Source organism: Vanellus vanellus (genome assembly GCF_965231255.1).
Source record: "Vanellus vanellus genome assembly, chromosome: Z".
NCBI classification, from domain to species: domain Eukaryota; kingdom Metazoa; phylum Chordata; class Aves; order Charadriiformes; family Charadriidae; genus Vanellus; species Vanellus vanellus.
In genome coordinates this window covers 20,106,206-20,120,924 of record NC_138908.1, presented here as the reverse complement: position 1 = coordinate 20,120,924, position 14,719 = coordinate 20,106,206, and the positions used below count along the sequence as shown (strand labels likewise).

The following is a 14,719-nucleotide window of genomic DNA, read 5'->3' as shown; positions in this document are numbered from 1 at the left end:
TCTTTTACAAACTCCTGAAGAGTGCAGGTTACCATCTATTTTCTATGAATGCAGCTCACTGCTCACTACGTTGCAGTTCACCATTCCTCCAGTTGTGCCACTGCAACTGTGGATGACGACGTCAATCAGATCTCTGAAACTTTTACTATTTTCATTACTCTGATCTGAGTAAAAATAGAATACTCTCACTCCTGCCTTCCTCCCAAAACAATGACTCAGATAATTTCTTAGATTCCCTTCAATGAAACAGCACTTGCATCAGTACTGCTGAAGGTGCAGTGAACTGGGAACATGTCTAGAGGAACACCTCAGTCTGACTTTGTCACCAGAGAAGTGGCTGTGAAAGTACACCACAGGGTGTTTTTAAAGTAATCGTGGTGAGAATGAAAATTCTGTTTATTAAAGAAGGCTGGGTTTTATAACTGGTATATTTAGATGTCATAGAATCATAGAATCATAGAATCATAGAATCAGTGAGGTTGGAAGGGACCTTTAAGATCATCAAGTCCAACCATTAACCTACCCTGATAAAAACACCACCACTCCTAAACCATGTCCCTAAGCACCTCATCTACCCTTAAACACCTCCAGGGATGGTGAATCCACCACCTCTCTGGGCAGCTTATTCCAATGTTTAATAACCCTTTCAGTGAAAAAATGCTTCCTAATATCCAATCTAAACCTGTCCTGACATAACTTGAACCCATTTCCTCTTGTCCTATCACTTGTCGCCAGGGAGAAGAGGTCAGCTCCCATCTCTCTAAAACCTCCTTTCAGGTAGTTGTAGAGGGTGATAAGGTCTCCCCTCAGCCTCCTCTTCTCCAGGCTAAACAACCCCAGATCCCTCAGTCGTTCCTCATAAGGTTTGTCCTCCAGACCCTTCACCAGCTTTGTAGCCCTTCTCTGGACACGCTCCAACACCTCAATGTCCTTCTTGTAGTGAGGGGCCCAAAACTGAACACAGTACTCGAGGTGAGGCCTCACCAGTGCCGAGTACAGGGGGATGATTACTTCCCTAGTCCGGCTCACCACACTATTCCTGATGCAGGCCAGGATGGTGTTGGCCTTCTTGGCTGCCTGGGCACACTGCTGGCTCATGCTCAGCCGGCTGTCCACCAACACCCCCAGGTCCTTTTCTGCCAGGCAGCTTTCGAGCCACTCCGCCCCCAGTCTGTAGCACTGCATGGGGTTGTTGTGACCCAAGTGCAGGACCCGACACTTGGCCTTGTTGAGGCCAAGTGTCTGTATGTCTCAGTCATTCCTGAAAACTCCTTTTACAGTCTGTAGTAAAATCAGACTAAATTGTACCAAATAGGTACAATCTGGGACTTTAAATGCAGGTTTCCAAACCAACTGAGTGGCCTTGGGCAACCTGGTCTAGTAGCAGGTGTCCCTGCCTATGGCAGAGGGGTTGGAATTCAATGATCTTCAAGGTCCTTTCCAACCTAAACTATTCTATGATTCTATGCTTCTATGAATATGGGATGACAGGTGCCTATTTCAACTAGATGAACAATTCAGATACAGGCAGGTACAGTAGAGGAATACGAATTTGATGAGTTAATTCTTCCCTAGTCTGTCTAAATAGAGGTGAGTTAAATAAAGCCTCCTTGTATCTCTTCTGCAACACTTTTGATTGGTATGGTCAGAATAACTTCGGAAAGAATAACATTATTTTCCCCATTTTAGGTGCAGGAAAATGAGGCACTAGTAGGTTCGCTAAAGTCAGCCAGAAGCTTTTGCCAGAATCAGGAAAAAAAAAGCAAAACAGTCTGGAATTTTAGTGGCTAGTCTTGCTAAGTGAGCAGAAATCACCACTGCTGTTAAGTACCCAGCTTGTTTTCCCCCTCTGTGTTGCCTATCAGTAACACACCCCACTTCATATGTTCAAATGCTTTGGATACTACTACTCTGAAAATTGATACTGCTTTTACTTTCACAGTGCTGAGAGGAGACTCACCTGCAAGTACAACTCCAAGCCTTGCCGTCGCTGCTCCAGAACCTTGGGGACCCAGTTTCTCACATGCTTTGAAGGGATTTCTGGAGTTCTTATGAACTTCTTGAGCTGCAAATAAAAAGAAATGCAGACAAAACCAAAGTATAATAGCGTCCCTTTAAAATAAACATGTTTATGCTAGAGATGAGGCAGTACAGGTAAAATAACTACGCATAAAGGACAACAGCACAGCAACGAAGTTACTCACCATCAGCTCACTCTTGTAACAGCAGACTTCACAACTACAGGTTGCACTTAAAAATCTCCATGTCTAACTGCCCTGGTACTCTACTAACAATTTGTTGTGACTAACAGCCTTAGAACAAAACAGCAACAACTATATGAGAATACTTGAAATGAGTTCCCTGTTAGTCAACCTGGGACAATGCCTCACAATTTCACTGCGACATACCCAGATACTACCTTGCTACGTGCGGTGATAAAACACCAAGACAATTTCTAACTCCAGATTTAGGCAACTATGAACAGGTGGGAGAATTATAGAGGGGAGAGCTAACCATTTCTCTGGAGAGCTGGCAATCAAGACAGCAAAATATTTGTGCTCTCAAATTGCACCAACAGATTGACAGTTGTGTTTAATATCTTATACAGAGAAATAGCAAGATTGTCACCGAATATATTTCCCAGAGAGCTCCATAACTATTCCTCCAAAGATTCCCACAGGAAACCTTTTATAGATATGTACGGAAATGCGTATATGTATACATTCGAGTGCATATAGGTATGCACAAACACACATTCTGACAACATTAAGAATCATCTTGCTGGAGCAACATATTTTTTCGAAACCAAAAAATATTAATGTTTTCCTCAAAACTACAGAGCAAAAATAATAACTGCAATAGACTCCATTGCATTTTAATAGAAGGTGACATTAGACATTCTTTCTGTTAGATATTGCCTCTGAGTAAATCCGAGGGAAGGAATTCAAGGAAAGAAACTCAAAATTGACTTTGACATGCATACCCATGGGAGACTGAGAATTTACATTTCATTTTTGAGCTTGCTGAGATGTCACTATAGGAAAAAAGCAGTGCCAACATATCAACATCTCTACAATTACAAGTAACAAAGCTTCAGCAAGGAAACCTCAATTGCTCTGGAAACATTTTGCGACTTCCTTATTTCTTAACAGTGCTAAATTACAATTAAATGTGAAGTGAGCAGAACAAAACCCCAAACCCATGTACTTTTACTGCCTGATCTTAAAGCCAGAATATAACCCCCCATTTTTTCCTCTAAATTGGTTGAGAACGTTGAAGAAGCTATGGCTACAGCTGTTCCAAACTAAGACAGTACCTGCAGATGAGTAACAAATGAAGAGAGTGCTCCAGATGAGGGGAGACAGATCTGAAACAATACACGCATTCACTAAAGCCTAGCTGCTTACAAGATAAATACTCTGTGGCTGGTACCTCAGCTAATGATTAACAATCCTTTTCTGCTCTGTAGCCCTGTTATATAAAGCATCCAAAAAACAATTGCATAAATGTTCACACACAGGTGCTGCGTGTAGGTACAAAGCACATGCTATACGGATGAACAAAGAATAAATTATAAGCCCACTTTCTTATGCTTACAATAACACAATAATATATTGCAACAAATAATTATTACAGTGTCAAAGAATATTAAGCAAACTTACATATGTGTTAGCTATATTGCTTCAGACCTGTCCCTACACAAGAAATACTTATCTGAGCACAATTATTGGCCGTAATACCTTCCTGTCAGTACCACTGACGTAATACGTATTTGACATACTGTAGACTGCAACACTAAAAGATGGCTCAGATTATCAAGTAAAGAATTATTTCTCCAAGTTTGAAAAGTTAATATTATTTAGAGTGTACACTAATTATTCAGAAATTATAAGTTGCAAAACAAAATGTATAGAATTCATGATTTTTGCAAATTTCACCGCAGTAGTTGCAACACTGTCACCTTCTAGTCACCTTAAAAAGAACTACCAATATTTAAAAATCCAAAGGAAAAAACTATAAAAAGGCATTAGGGAATGAATGCAAATAAATGGTTGTATTTTTAACAATGTTATACACATAGAAATAATTTAATTAGTTCTAAAAAATTCTCCATATGAGAATAATAAAACTTTTGTTCCGACTTGAATACAATACTGTAATGTAAATGGTGCATAGCCTAAAAGGCCTGGTTTGTCGTTCATAACCAGGGCAAAGTATAATGGTCTATGCAAAACTATTTCAAAAAAGCCAACAGCAGTGGATGGTTTCTGTCAAGGGAATAATTCGTATTCCTGATGTAGCATGGCAGTCTTGAAAAGATTTTAAACCTTTTCCACTACAGCCGATTGCACAGGTAGTGGAGCTTTACTTTTTTACACAACTAGAGTATAAGAAAGGTTGAACCCAGGAAGAAGACAATGTTCTTCAAACATGTTCCAGCCATGTTCTTGGAAAATGTTTTGTTTAAAAAAGAAAATAATTATCAGAATTAATCAAAACATTAATTGGCATTTTGGCGAATGATTAATGTCCTATATGAGCAACAGAGTCCTCCTTCCTCCGTATGATGACAGTGGAGCATGTCCTTCTCTGGTGAAAGGCACAATCTCCCCTTCAGCCTCCATTCCCATTTTCTATCACGGTTGCTCTCTACAGAAGCTTTGTTTCTCCTGCTTACTACAAACATCTCCAGCACTAAGGGCACCTTGAATACACATCTAAAGATACCTTTCCAATTGCCGTGTACTCACAGCAATTTAGAGTGAAACTTACATTTTAAATTAAAGGGGAAGAAAGAAAAAAACAAAAAAAATATACCCTATTGGCATGCTGAAAGCAAACTGGTATCTGGAGCAGAGTACAAATAGTGTCATGAGATGTGAACAAATTGTTCACAAAGAACAACCAAGATACAAGTTCAAAACATTCTTCTCCAGTACAAACTGTTCAAATACACACCCTACTTTTTTAAGAGTGTTGAGATTTTCTGCTCCAACAGAAAACACAGAAGAAAGGATGAAACCACATGCTGTATAACCAGAGAATGCAGGATTTCTGTAACACTGAAAATGCTAATAAAAGTTCAGAGCATGAGCTGATCCACCATGTTTACTGAAATTTTAGTACCACTTCAAAGTTAAAACTTAGGAAAAGAGGTACATTTTTGCCAAAATATGTTGGGTTCTTTGCATCTGTACTGGGAACAAACAAGAAAAAGTCGCTATCAAGTTTGCAGAGTAATATGAACAGACAGAAAGCAGATGAGGAGTAAGATGAAATAAATTGAAGAGTGGTGCAAAGTGTCTGGTTAGAATACCTGTTTTTCAGGTTTGTTTATTTTGCTGCTGTTTCTGCAAAGAGAGAAAGGGACCATCATTTATGTTTTTTCTTGTGTTCTAAGGAGAAATCTCTGGAAAGGGAGTTACTGCAGAGGACTCATTGTACAAGGCAACAAATCTGAGAGCGAGACCGCATTCATTTCTGACTTTGGTGTGGTGCAATTGTGAAACTCCAGAAATTACAGTGAAATTAGACAACAACAAAGGAAAGAAGAAAAAGCAGAGGCATTAAACACTTTTTTGCCTCAGTCTTTAATAATACTGATAGACCTTGGGCTGCCCGGTGTCCTGAGCCGGAGGATCACGAGTGTAGGAACAGTGACTTTCCGTTTGTGAACACTTAAATTGTAAGGGACCAGCTGTATCAGCTGAATGTTCACAAGTCCATGGGGCCTGATGGGAATCATTCCAGAGTTCTGAAGGAGCTGGCAGATGTTGCAGCTGAACCCCTCTCTATCATCTACCAAAGGTCTTGGGAGTCTAGGGAGGTCCCTGCTGACTGGAAGCTAGCCAGTGTTAGTCCGGTTTACAAGAAGGGCGTGAGGAAAGACTCGGAACTACAGACCTGTTAGTCTAACCTCAGTTCCTGGAAAAATTATGGAGAAGATTATATTTGGTACTACTGAAAGGCATTTAAAGAATAATGCAATCATCAGGCACAGTCAACGTGGGTTAACAAAGGGAACTATTTAATATCTTTCTGTGATAAGGTCACCTGCCCAGTGGATGAAGGGAAGGCAGTGGATGTAGTTTTTCTGGATTTTAATAAGGCTTTTGATAGTGTCCCTCACAGCATCTTTCTGGACAAGTTGTCCAACTGTGAGATGAGCAGGTATGTGCTGTGCTGGGTGAAGAACTGGCTGAAGGGCAGAGCTTAAAGGGTTTTAGCGAATGGGGCTACATCTAGCTGGCGACCAGTCACCAACGGCGTTCCTCCGGGGCTCAATGATAGGGGCAGTTCTGTTCAATACTTTCATCAATGATCTGGATGCAGGAGTACAATGCACCATTAGCAAATTTGTTGATGATCCCAAACAGGGAGGTGCTGTTGACTCTCATGAGGGACAAGGTGTCTTGCAGAGGGATCTAGATAGATCAGAGCATTCGGCAATAATGAATAGGATGAAATTTAACAAGTCCAAATGCCAGATCCTGGACCTAGGACAGAGTAATGCTGGGCACAAGTACACACTGGGAGAGAAGTGGCTGGAGCACAGCCCTGCAGAAAGGGGTCTGGGGGCCCTGGTCGATAGCAGGCTCAGTATAAGTCAACAGCCAAGAGGGCAAACCACATCCCAGGGTGCATCAAACACAGCATGGCCAGGCGGTCAAAAAAGGTGATTATCCTACTGTATTGAGCAATGGTGCAGCTTCACCTTAAGTACTGTGTGCAGTTCTGCGCCCCACAATCTAAGAAGAATGTGAAGGTCCTGGAACGCATCCAGAGGAGGGCAACAAAGCTGGTGAAAGTGCTGGGAGGCATGTCCTGTAAGGAGAGGCTAAGGACTTTGCGTTCGTCTACTTTGGAGAAAAGGAGGCTGATGGGAGATGTCATTGCTCTCTACAGCTTCCTGAGGAGGTGAAGGGGAGAGGGAGGTGCTGATCTCTTCTCCCTGGTATGCAGTGATAGGACACATGGGAATGGTTCAAAGCTGCACCAGGGGAGGTTTAGAGTGGACATTACAAAGCATTTCTTTACTGAAAGGGTGGTCAAACACTGGAACAGGCTCCCTAGAGAGGTGGTTGATGCCCCAAGCCTGTCTGTGTTTAAGAGGCATTTGGACAATGCCCTTAACATGATTTAACTTTTGGTCAACCTTGAAAGGGTCAGGCAGTTGGACTAGGTGATTGTTGCAGGTCCCTCCCAACTGAAGTATTCTATTCTATTCTATTCTATTCTATTCTATTCTATTCTATTCTATTCTATTCTAGTCTAGTCTAGTCTAGTCTAGTCTAGTCTAGTCTAGTCTACTAAAACTACAGGAGATGGTCTACTTGGGTAGGGTGCATTTTAAGCGTATAAATCCTGATTTTCCCCTCTTAATGTTTCCTAACTTATTTAGTTGCATAATCTTTACTCACCTGCTTTACTTTCAATTGCAGGATTATTCTCCTATGTAAAATAAAGCACACAAGTATTGCAAGGCTTGACTGTGGGTGAGTGAGTTGTACCACTGATTCTGACACTGTGGCTCATGAGGTATCATACTCAATGCAATGACAAGGGGGAAAACATCTGACACATATCTGAATTAAAACAATAACCAAGGAAATGAGTATTAAAAAGTGGCAACTGATACCACAACTGGGGCAAGAAGCAAAAAGGCAAGAAATACTGGCACATCTTAATTACGGTGCAGTAAAGCCAAATATATTCTTGTCCTTTGGACTTTTGAGGGCCAATACACAGATGGGTCAATAGTTGCCTTTTGTTGACCCAAGTTTGCTTATATCCTTACACCACATAAGGCTGGCAAAATCCATCCTCTCTGCTGCCATGATAATGCTTCTTCCCTGAATTACATGATCCCTGAGCTGATTCAAGGTCACCAGCAAACACGTTGGTGTTGGTGAACTCCTCTCACACTGCAGTGGCAGGAGCTGTAAACACCCATGCTCCACTCTCTGGTTTGCAGAGAAAGCTTTTCCATACTGAAGGCAAGCAGCACCAGTCAAAGCAGTTGAGTGTGCACACACTCCACTGCCACTGAAAGCTACAAACCAACAAACGTTCAGTTGACCCAGGTCCTAGGAATGAAGGACTGAAGCTCTTCATTGCATCCCTACCATTGGCAATGGACTCCAATGCTTTTCCAGAGTTCTCCTTCACAATACTTGGCCGCCACAAGGCAGAAAAAATGTAAAGCTTGCCTTTCAGCTGCACAACTGTATGGCAGCATCCAGTTCAGTCTGGAGAGGAGAAATCACACTTTTCCTTTAACAGTGATCAAAACAATTAAAGAACAATTAGTGGATAACCAATGTTGAAAGTACCGAGTTCCCTTCTATATATTAGTACGATGATTCAGTACACAACCGTAGCAGGTACTTTATGTTGCATTCACTGTATAAAGAGCAGCAGAGTGAGATGGTCTACTCAGGCTTTTTCATTTCTAGTTTCCTGGTGTATACAAGCTGTTTCCTCAGCTTTACATATAGCAGGTAAGCAACACAATTTATAGAACTAACAAATTATTTGCCTAATTGTTTAAAAACCAAACCCATATTTCTTTGCTGTAGGAATGTGTCTTATTTTGTAACTTTACCACAAGAAAAAAAAAACATACTACAGACAGCATGTAAACAATAATCAAAAAGAAAAGGAGAGTTAGTAACATTGTGCCTTTCCACAAAAAAGAGAAGAAACTGAGTTAGTAGGGAAGTGATTTCCAATGACATGAATCACAAGATGTGTTTAAGATAAACCATGTACAGTAACAATTTCAAGAGAGAGGAAAACATCAAACTAAGTCAAAACAAAGTGATGTCTTATAAAGAAAGAGATTGCTACCTTTTTATGAAGTGCATGGAATTCACTATACCTCTTCTCCACAAAATGTTTCCTTCCGCTCATTAGCACCTCTATTTTAAAGACCTGAAAATTATAAACAATAAAAAGGAGATTAACGTACTTGCACAAACAGTTCTGTGACATGGCTGTGTCTGCACACTTTACCATGGTCATTTCAGTAGGTGGTCCCAAAAAACCCATGATGACTCACAAGGTGCAGAAGTACAACAATGATTAATAGGAAGTATGGCCAAATCTTCTGTTAACAAGTTTGTTCAACAAACATACAAAAAGACAAGTCAAGCTTGGACTGTATATTGTACATTAAAAACTACGGATTAAAGTATTCCTTTTCAGAAATATTTGATATATTTTGAAGTAGTTTAAAAAAGATATTAAAACAAAGAATGGTAAGAAAAAAATACAGAAAAGAAATAAAGATTACTCCTTTTCCCTTTTACAATACAGCATATTAACACACTCGTGTTCAGGAAGAACTGGATAACAAATGCAGCATGTTATGCATGGAAAAGGAGAAATAAATGCAGACACTATATCATAGGTTAATTTCCTCCTAACCTACAAATTCATCTGTAGTGTCAATTGAGCTTGTGCTACTATCTACACCCTAGGAAAAAAAAAAAAAAAAAAAAACAACAAAAAAAATGAAACATTGCAAATGCTTGTTTTCTTTGGATGATACATGTGACAGCTTTTGTTGCTGCCTCTGAAGGTTGAAAGGCCAGGAGAAGAAGCTCTCTGGATCCACTAATTAGTAGTCACTAACATGACATTTTCTTGATTCTCAGGTCACTGGGTCAGTTCTGAGGGCAAGTGATGAGAAATACTTTGAAGTACTCAGGAAAACACGGTCTATTAAATGAAGACAAGATCAGCAGAAAAGCATACAGAAAACATGCCTGGTCTATCTAGGAGTTCTTTGTTTTCTGTTTTGCTCGGAAAATGCTGGAAGTAATTATTTCCAGGACAATGAGAGATAACGTTCAGGACAGATGATTACATCACAACCCAAGACAGGCCAAATAAAAAAGTTCTTTGAGACATATTTGCAAACAGTGTTTATGCCTGAATGCAGAAAAAGGGAATTTCCATCACACCATACCCAGCTAGCATTGATCAGAGCAAACATACAGAAACCATGCTGGATAAACACTGTCTATTGTCTACCAGAACCTGCTTTTCAAACAGGTCAAAATGCTACGGTTTTCACCGGCTAGCCAAACCACATTACAAACAGACAGCATTTTATTTAATTCAGACTGAAATGTGTCTACTTTTGTTCGAATGCAGGATGGATGGGACTGCAGTCATTTCACACCAATGTTTACATTACCAAAATTAGTTCAGATTGTTGTAATCCATCAAAATAACTTGTGCTACATTCTACCTCTTTGAAAAGGACTATTTCTGTGTCCTAATCGCTGTGAGCAGATGACCTTATTTGGGTGCATTGATTTTTTTTCCCCCTATCTATTTAGACTATTTTGGGAGAACAGCTATTGGCTATTAAACAATTTTCCTCTACACGTGAAAAACCTCTAAGGCACCCTTAGGAATATGTTGTAAGTTTAGAGTTGTAAAGAGAACCACATGCAAAGAAAAATCAATGTAGGCTTTTTTCTTTAGTTGAGACTTAACATCCTAATTATATGAGAGGAAAGCATTATTTACATTATTATTTTGCACACTATATGAAAGAAATAGTTCTGCAAGGAACAAAATGCTTTGGATTGTACAGGAAAACCATTGCATTGAAGAAGTTTTAAGGATACCTTGGTGGGAAGAATTGATAACACAATACGAAACTAGTTAGAAGTGACCACGAGTTAAGGTGTTGCAACAGTTCTGAATTAGCTTGATATTAAATCTCCAGCAATTATGAACAACTCATAACACCCAGTTACACCTCAGTCAGCAAAGAGCCTCTGCACCACTGTTAGTTTAGCACTTTTGTTGGCTACAGGGTTTGCCAAGCAACTTGGAGAAGTCTCAGGGGCTCCTGCCTCAGCTATAAGCACTCCCTTGACAGGTAACTTTCTTGTGAATCATGGCTTGGCTTGTGCAGTCCCATTTTGGTTTTAGTCATGTATGTGCAACTTCAGAGAAACACCTTTCCCTCTGAAGTCTATAAGCCTGTCATTTCATAAAGGAGAATAGTTGGAATATGGGGAAGAAAGGAAATACAAATCCCTCTGTGGATCTTCTTTTCAAACCATGTATCTATTCTGTTCTGTGTTTCATCACTGGTTAAGGAATTACAGAAGTGGCTTCAGAACACCAAAAATTATGCAGCATTTATTCAGTTTGCTTTTAAATCTTAGAAAAGTTTTAATTAGTTTGCATAATTTTTGCTAACAAGATGACAGTAAAGAATGTATTTGCTGGTCACTTTCCCAGAAGACATGAGAAGAAATAACCACAGCTTTCTATGCACAGTGACGTCCTTTCCAAAACCACAAACCTGCTACCTTTACACCTTCAACTCTTTGCACCAGTACAGAGGTTTTAATGTTGCCTCCTACTGTCCAGAGCCCTTGGATCCAGCTTTACCAGCCATCTAAAATTTATAAAGCTGGACAACAGACCTGATGTTGAAAATCACCATTTGAAAAAAACCTCGCTGCAAATGGCATTTCTGATCTACTCACTGTGGCACCTGTATTCCAGAAATTTAAAGGAATTTGTGATAAAATCTGTATACATTTTCATTTAATGCAAATCTAAATACTAAATCAATTCACAAAGTAACTTATAAAGCAGAAATGCATGTAGGTGAAATAACACGTATTGTGCTTATGAACTTCACATTATTAAATGACTTTACTTAAATAACATAACTTCCCAGTTTGCCTCCTCACTGTTTACCATATCATCATTTTTAAGAGCAAACTAAAAGCACAGAAGTGAGTTGCTGTGCCTCTATTTCATGTAATGACATGGTTTTGTGTGAAAGACAGAAAGATACATTAGCTTACAAGAGATAGGATCTTTTCATGGATTCAAAATAGCTATAGACAAATCTCACACAAATTTAACTGAGCAATTCCAGGCCTTGACAGAAAAACAATGTAAGGAAACTGGTGAACATAGATGAAAGTGCCAAAATAAAGACGGAAGAACTATGGGGGAAAAAATGCAACACTGCAAGGAAATTACTTTTCTTGTAAAAATGTTCATGTTCTATGAACAGATAACTCTGAAAAGACATATGACTTTTTATAAGTGACAGTTAGTTAAATGAAAAATGCAACAATTAATCACTGAATAAGACAAGTAAAATGCTTTTCCCATAGTCATTGAAATACCAGAAATTAGACTGCACTGAAAGATTTTCAGTTCATCCTGACTAGGACACAAGGGACCACAGATATGAAGACACCAATTAGAAAACTCTTTACGAGTACTCTGAAACTAGAAATGACTCATCTTTATTGGTTACTACCACAACAGTTATCAATGATGTCTGCACAAAGCCAGAAGATCATTATCCATTAAAAGCATTCTACCAACAGAATTTAACCCACATAAATGGTGTAGGAGACAAACATTCAAGAAGAATCCCTAAGGTTTTTGTTATTAAGATAGTAAAAACTTTAAGGGTTACAACAAAACAGATTTACATACGATATTAAAATAAGACAAAACAAAACGTTTTTGCCTCTCTTCTTTGCCTCTACTTTGTTCCAGTGATACGGACTATATTCAGATCTTGGAAACTATTTTCTTCATTTCTTATTGTTAGCAAGTATGCCTAATTTTACCATTTTCCTGAATTTATCAGCTTCTCACCATTAGCAAACCTCTAACTGAATGAACCTTTTTTACTATTTTCAAGAATACCTATATTTCTCTTCTTGCTGCAGAAACTGGACAGTAGTAAAGAATAATGGAATTGGTTATATATGGGCAAACAACTGGTACTCTATCACTGTGAATTTCCAAGACAGAAAGCACAAATGGAAGAAAATAGGAACAAGTAAGACATACAAGAACCACCCATGCCTTCCTGTAAGCCTACTGGTGTTTTAAGTGCGCATCAAGAACTGTGTGGTAAATAACACTGACACTGCCCTCCTTCAGTTCTTACCTATGTCAAATGCTGACACTGGATATAAAAGGACATCTGTTATCTGATAATTTGATGTGAAAATACACAGATCAGGTTACTTTGTCTCAAAAACCCAGAATGATCAGCTCAACAAAAACACAGACAAGAATGCCAAATATGACCAGGAGTAGGGAGGATAACTAACAAGAATAGTAACTTCTCAGCTTGGTTTTCTATTACACAAGAAATACACAGATGGTACTTTTATATTCACTTATGGAAATTACATTAACTACACAGTTTATAATTATGGTAAATTAATACTATCATATTGTGTATATTTATATATGAAAAAATGAATTGCAAAGTATATAAATTTCTGAAACATTACAGATCAGAAAGATTTTGGGCAGCCTTGTTTAGAATGAGGAGATACAAAAACCAGAAGCAGAAAAAGAGAAGTTTACAAAAAACAGATACATTTGTCTAACATTGACCAGGAAAGAAACCCTCACAAAATTCTAGTACTGTGCTTTTCTCTCTCAAGACCAAGCTTACCAACACTAATTCTATTTAAAATATTACTTACAGAAGTAAATACATCTCTTTAGATGCCTCAGTATGCTTGACAGACTTCTGTCTCACAAACAGCTAATGCATTCAAAGTGTTAAGAAACTCAACCTTAAACCTTTGTAATGGCTGTATAGAAGGAATTCCAGAGCAAATGAAATGACAGCTACGGTCCATGAAACACTAATAGGATTTCCACATGTTTAGCGTTTCATTATTGTGCAGACAATGGCACATTTTCTGTCTCAGTTGTGCTATGACTAGAACAAGACCATGGCATATAGTACAGATCAAAAGATGACTTTAAACCTATTCCCATTCAACTGATCTGGGGGAAAACAATCATCCACAGAATCAGTAAGAGCAGCTGGGTGGTGGCGGTACCCAGAGCTGCATGTAGCTGCAGCAGCAATTCGGTATCTCAAGGGTGTAAGTGCCTTGTGGCAATGCTCCACACTTCTGAATGCCCTCCACAGCAGAGGCGGAGACGACGGTATTCAGAGCCAACTCAAACTTCATAGCAGCCTTGATAAAACTGAATCTCACTATCCCCAAAATGAAAACAAACTTATTCTGACTTCATCCTTTGGAAGGGGGGGCAGCAAAACTCAGTTCTGCAGCGGGCACAGGGCAGCTCAAGAGTGCAGAGACAGGCTGACACGGGTCACAGAGGCATGAGGCAACCTCTCTAACCATGTTCCACTCAGTTCTAGTTCTCCCCTCTCTTCACCCACTGTTTACTTTGGTTTATCCCCACCATGTCCACTTGCTGAGATGAGACCTTCTATGCCTTAGGTAGGTTGTTTACAGTCACATCTTTGCCTCCTCCCTCTAGCAATTGTACACCCCACTCTACTTAAGCAGCCCCTACACAAGCTCCTGCATGGTCTTCCCAGAAGGAAAGGGCCCCCTTCCTGCTGCAGAATTGGTAAACAATTTGGGACACAGTAAAGAAAGAAGCAAAACAGCCCTAAAAAGGGATGAAAGTGGCTGTAAAAGGCAGTAAAGAAGCAAAAGATTAGGTATTAGAAACTGAGAGTACGCAGAGTGTTGGGGGTGAGGATGAACAGGGACAGAGCCGAGTGTCATCCATCCTTCCTAGTAGCAGTCGTCACACGTGCTGAACCCATTTTCCTGATGTCCACGACAGCAGGCAGAAAGCAGGAGCTGCAGACGGGCAGCTCCGCTAGCGCAGATGTTTGGAGCACCGGTCCCCACAGGCAGGCAAT

General features: G+C 39.6%; 1 protein-coding gene across 2 annotated transcripts in view; it reads right to left on the bottom strand.

The window, feature by feature from the left end:
* The window catches only part of SNX24 (sorting nexin 24), a 94,211-nt gene that overhangs the window by 37,715 nt on the left and 41,777 nt on the right, over positions 1-14,719 (bottom strand). The window contains exons 2-3 of one of the 2 annotated variants that reach the window (XM_082497275.1): positions 8,851-8,934; positions 1,961-2,065 (exon numbers count right to left, since the gene is read on the bottom strand). In XM_082497275.1, the coding sequence (XP_082353401.1) occupies positions 1,961-2,065; positions 8,851-8,934 (189 nt within the window). The remainder of the gene's footprint in view (positions 1-1,960; positions 2,066-8,850; positions 8,935-14,719) is intronic. The other variant, XM_082497276.1, reaches the window with a different exon arrangement.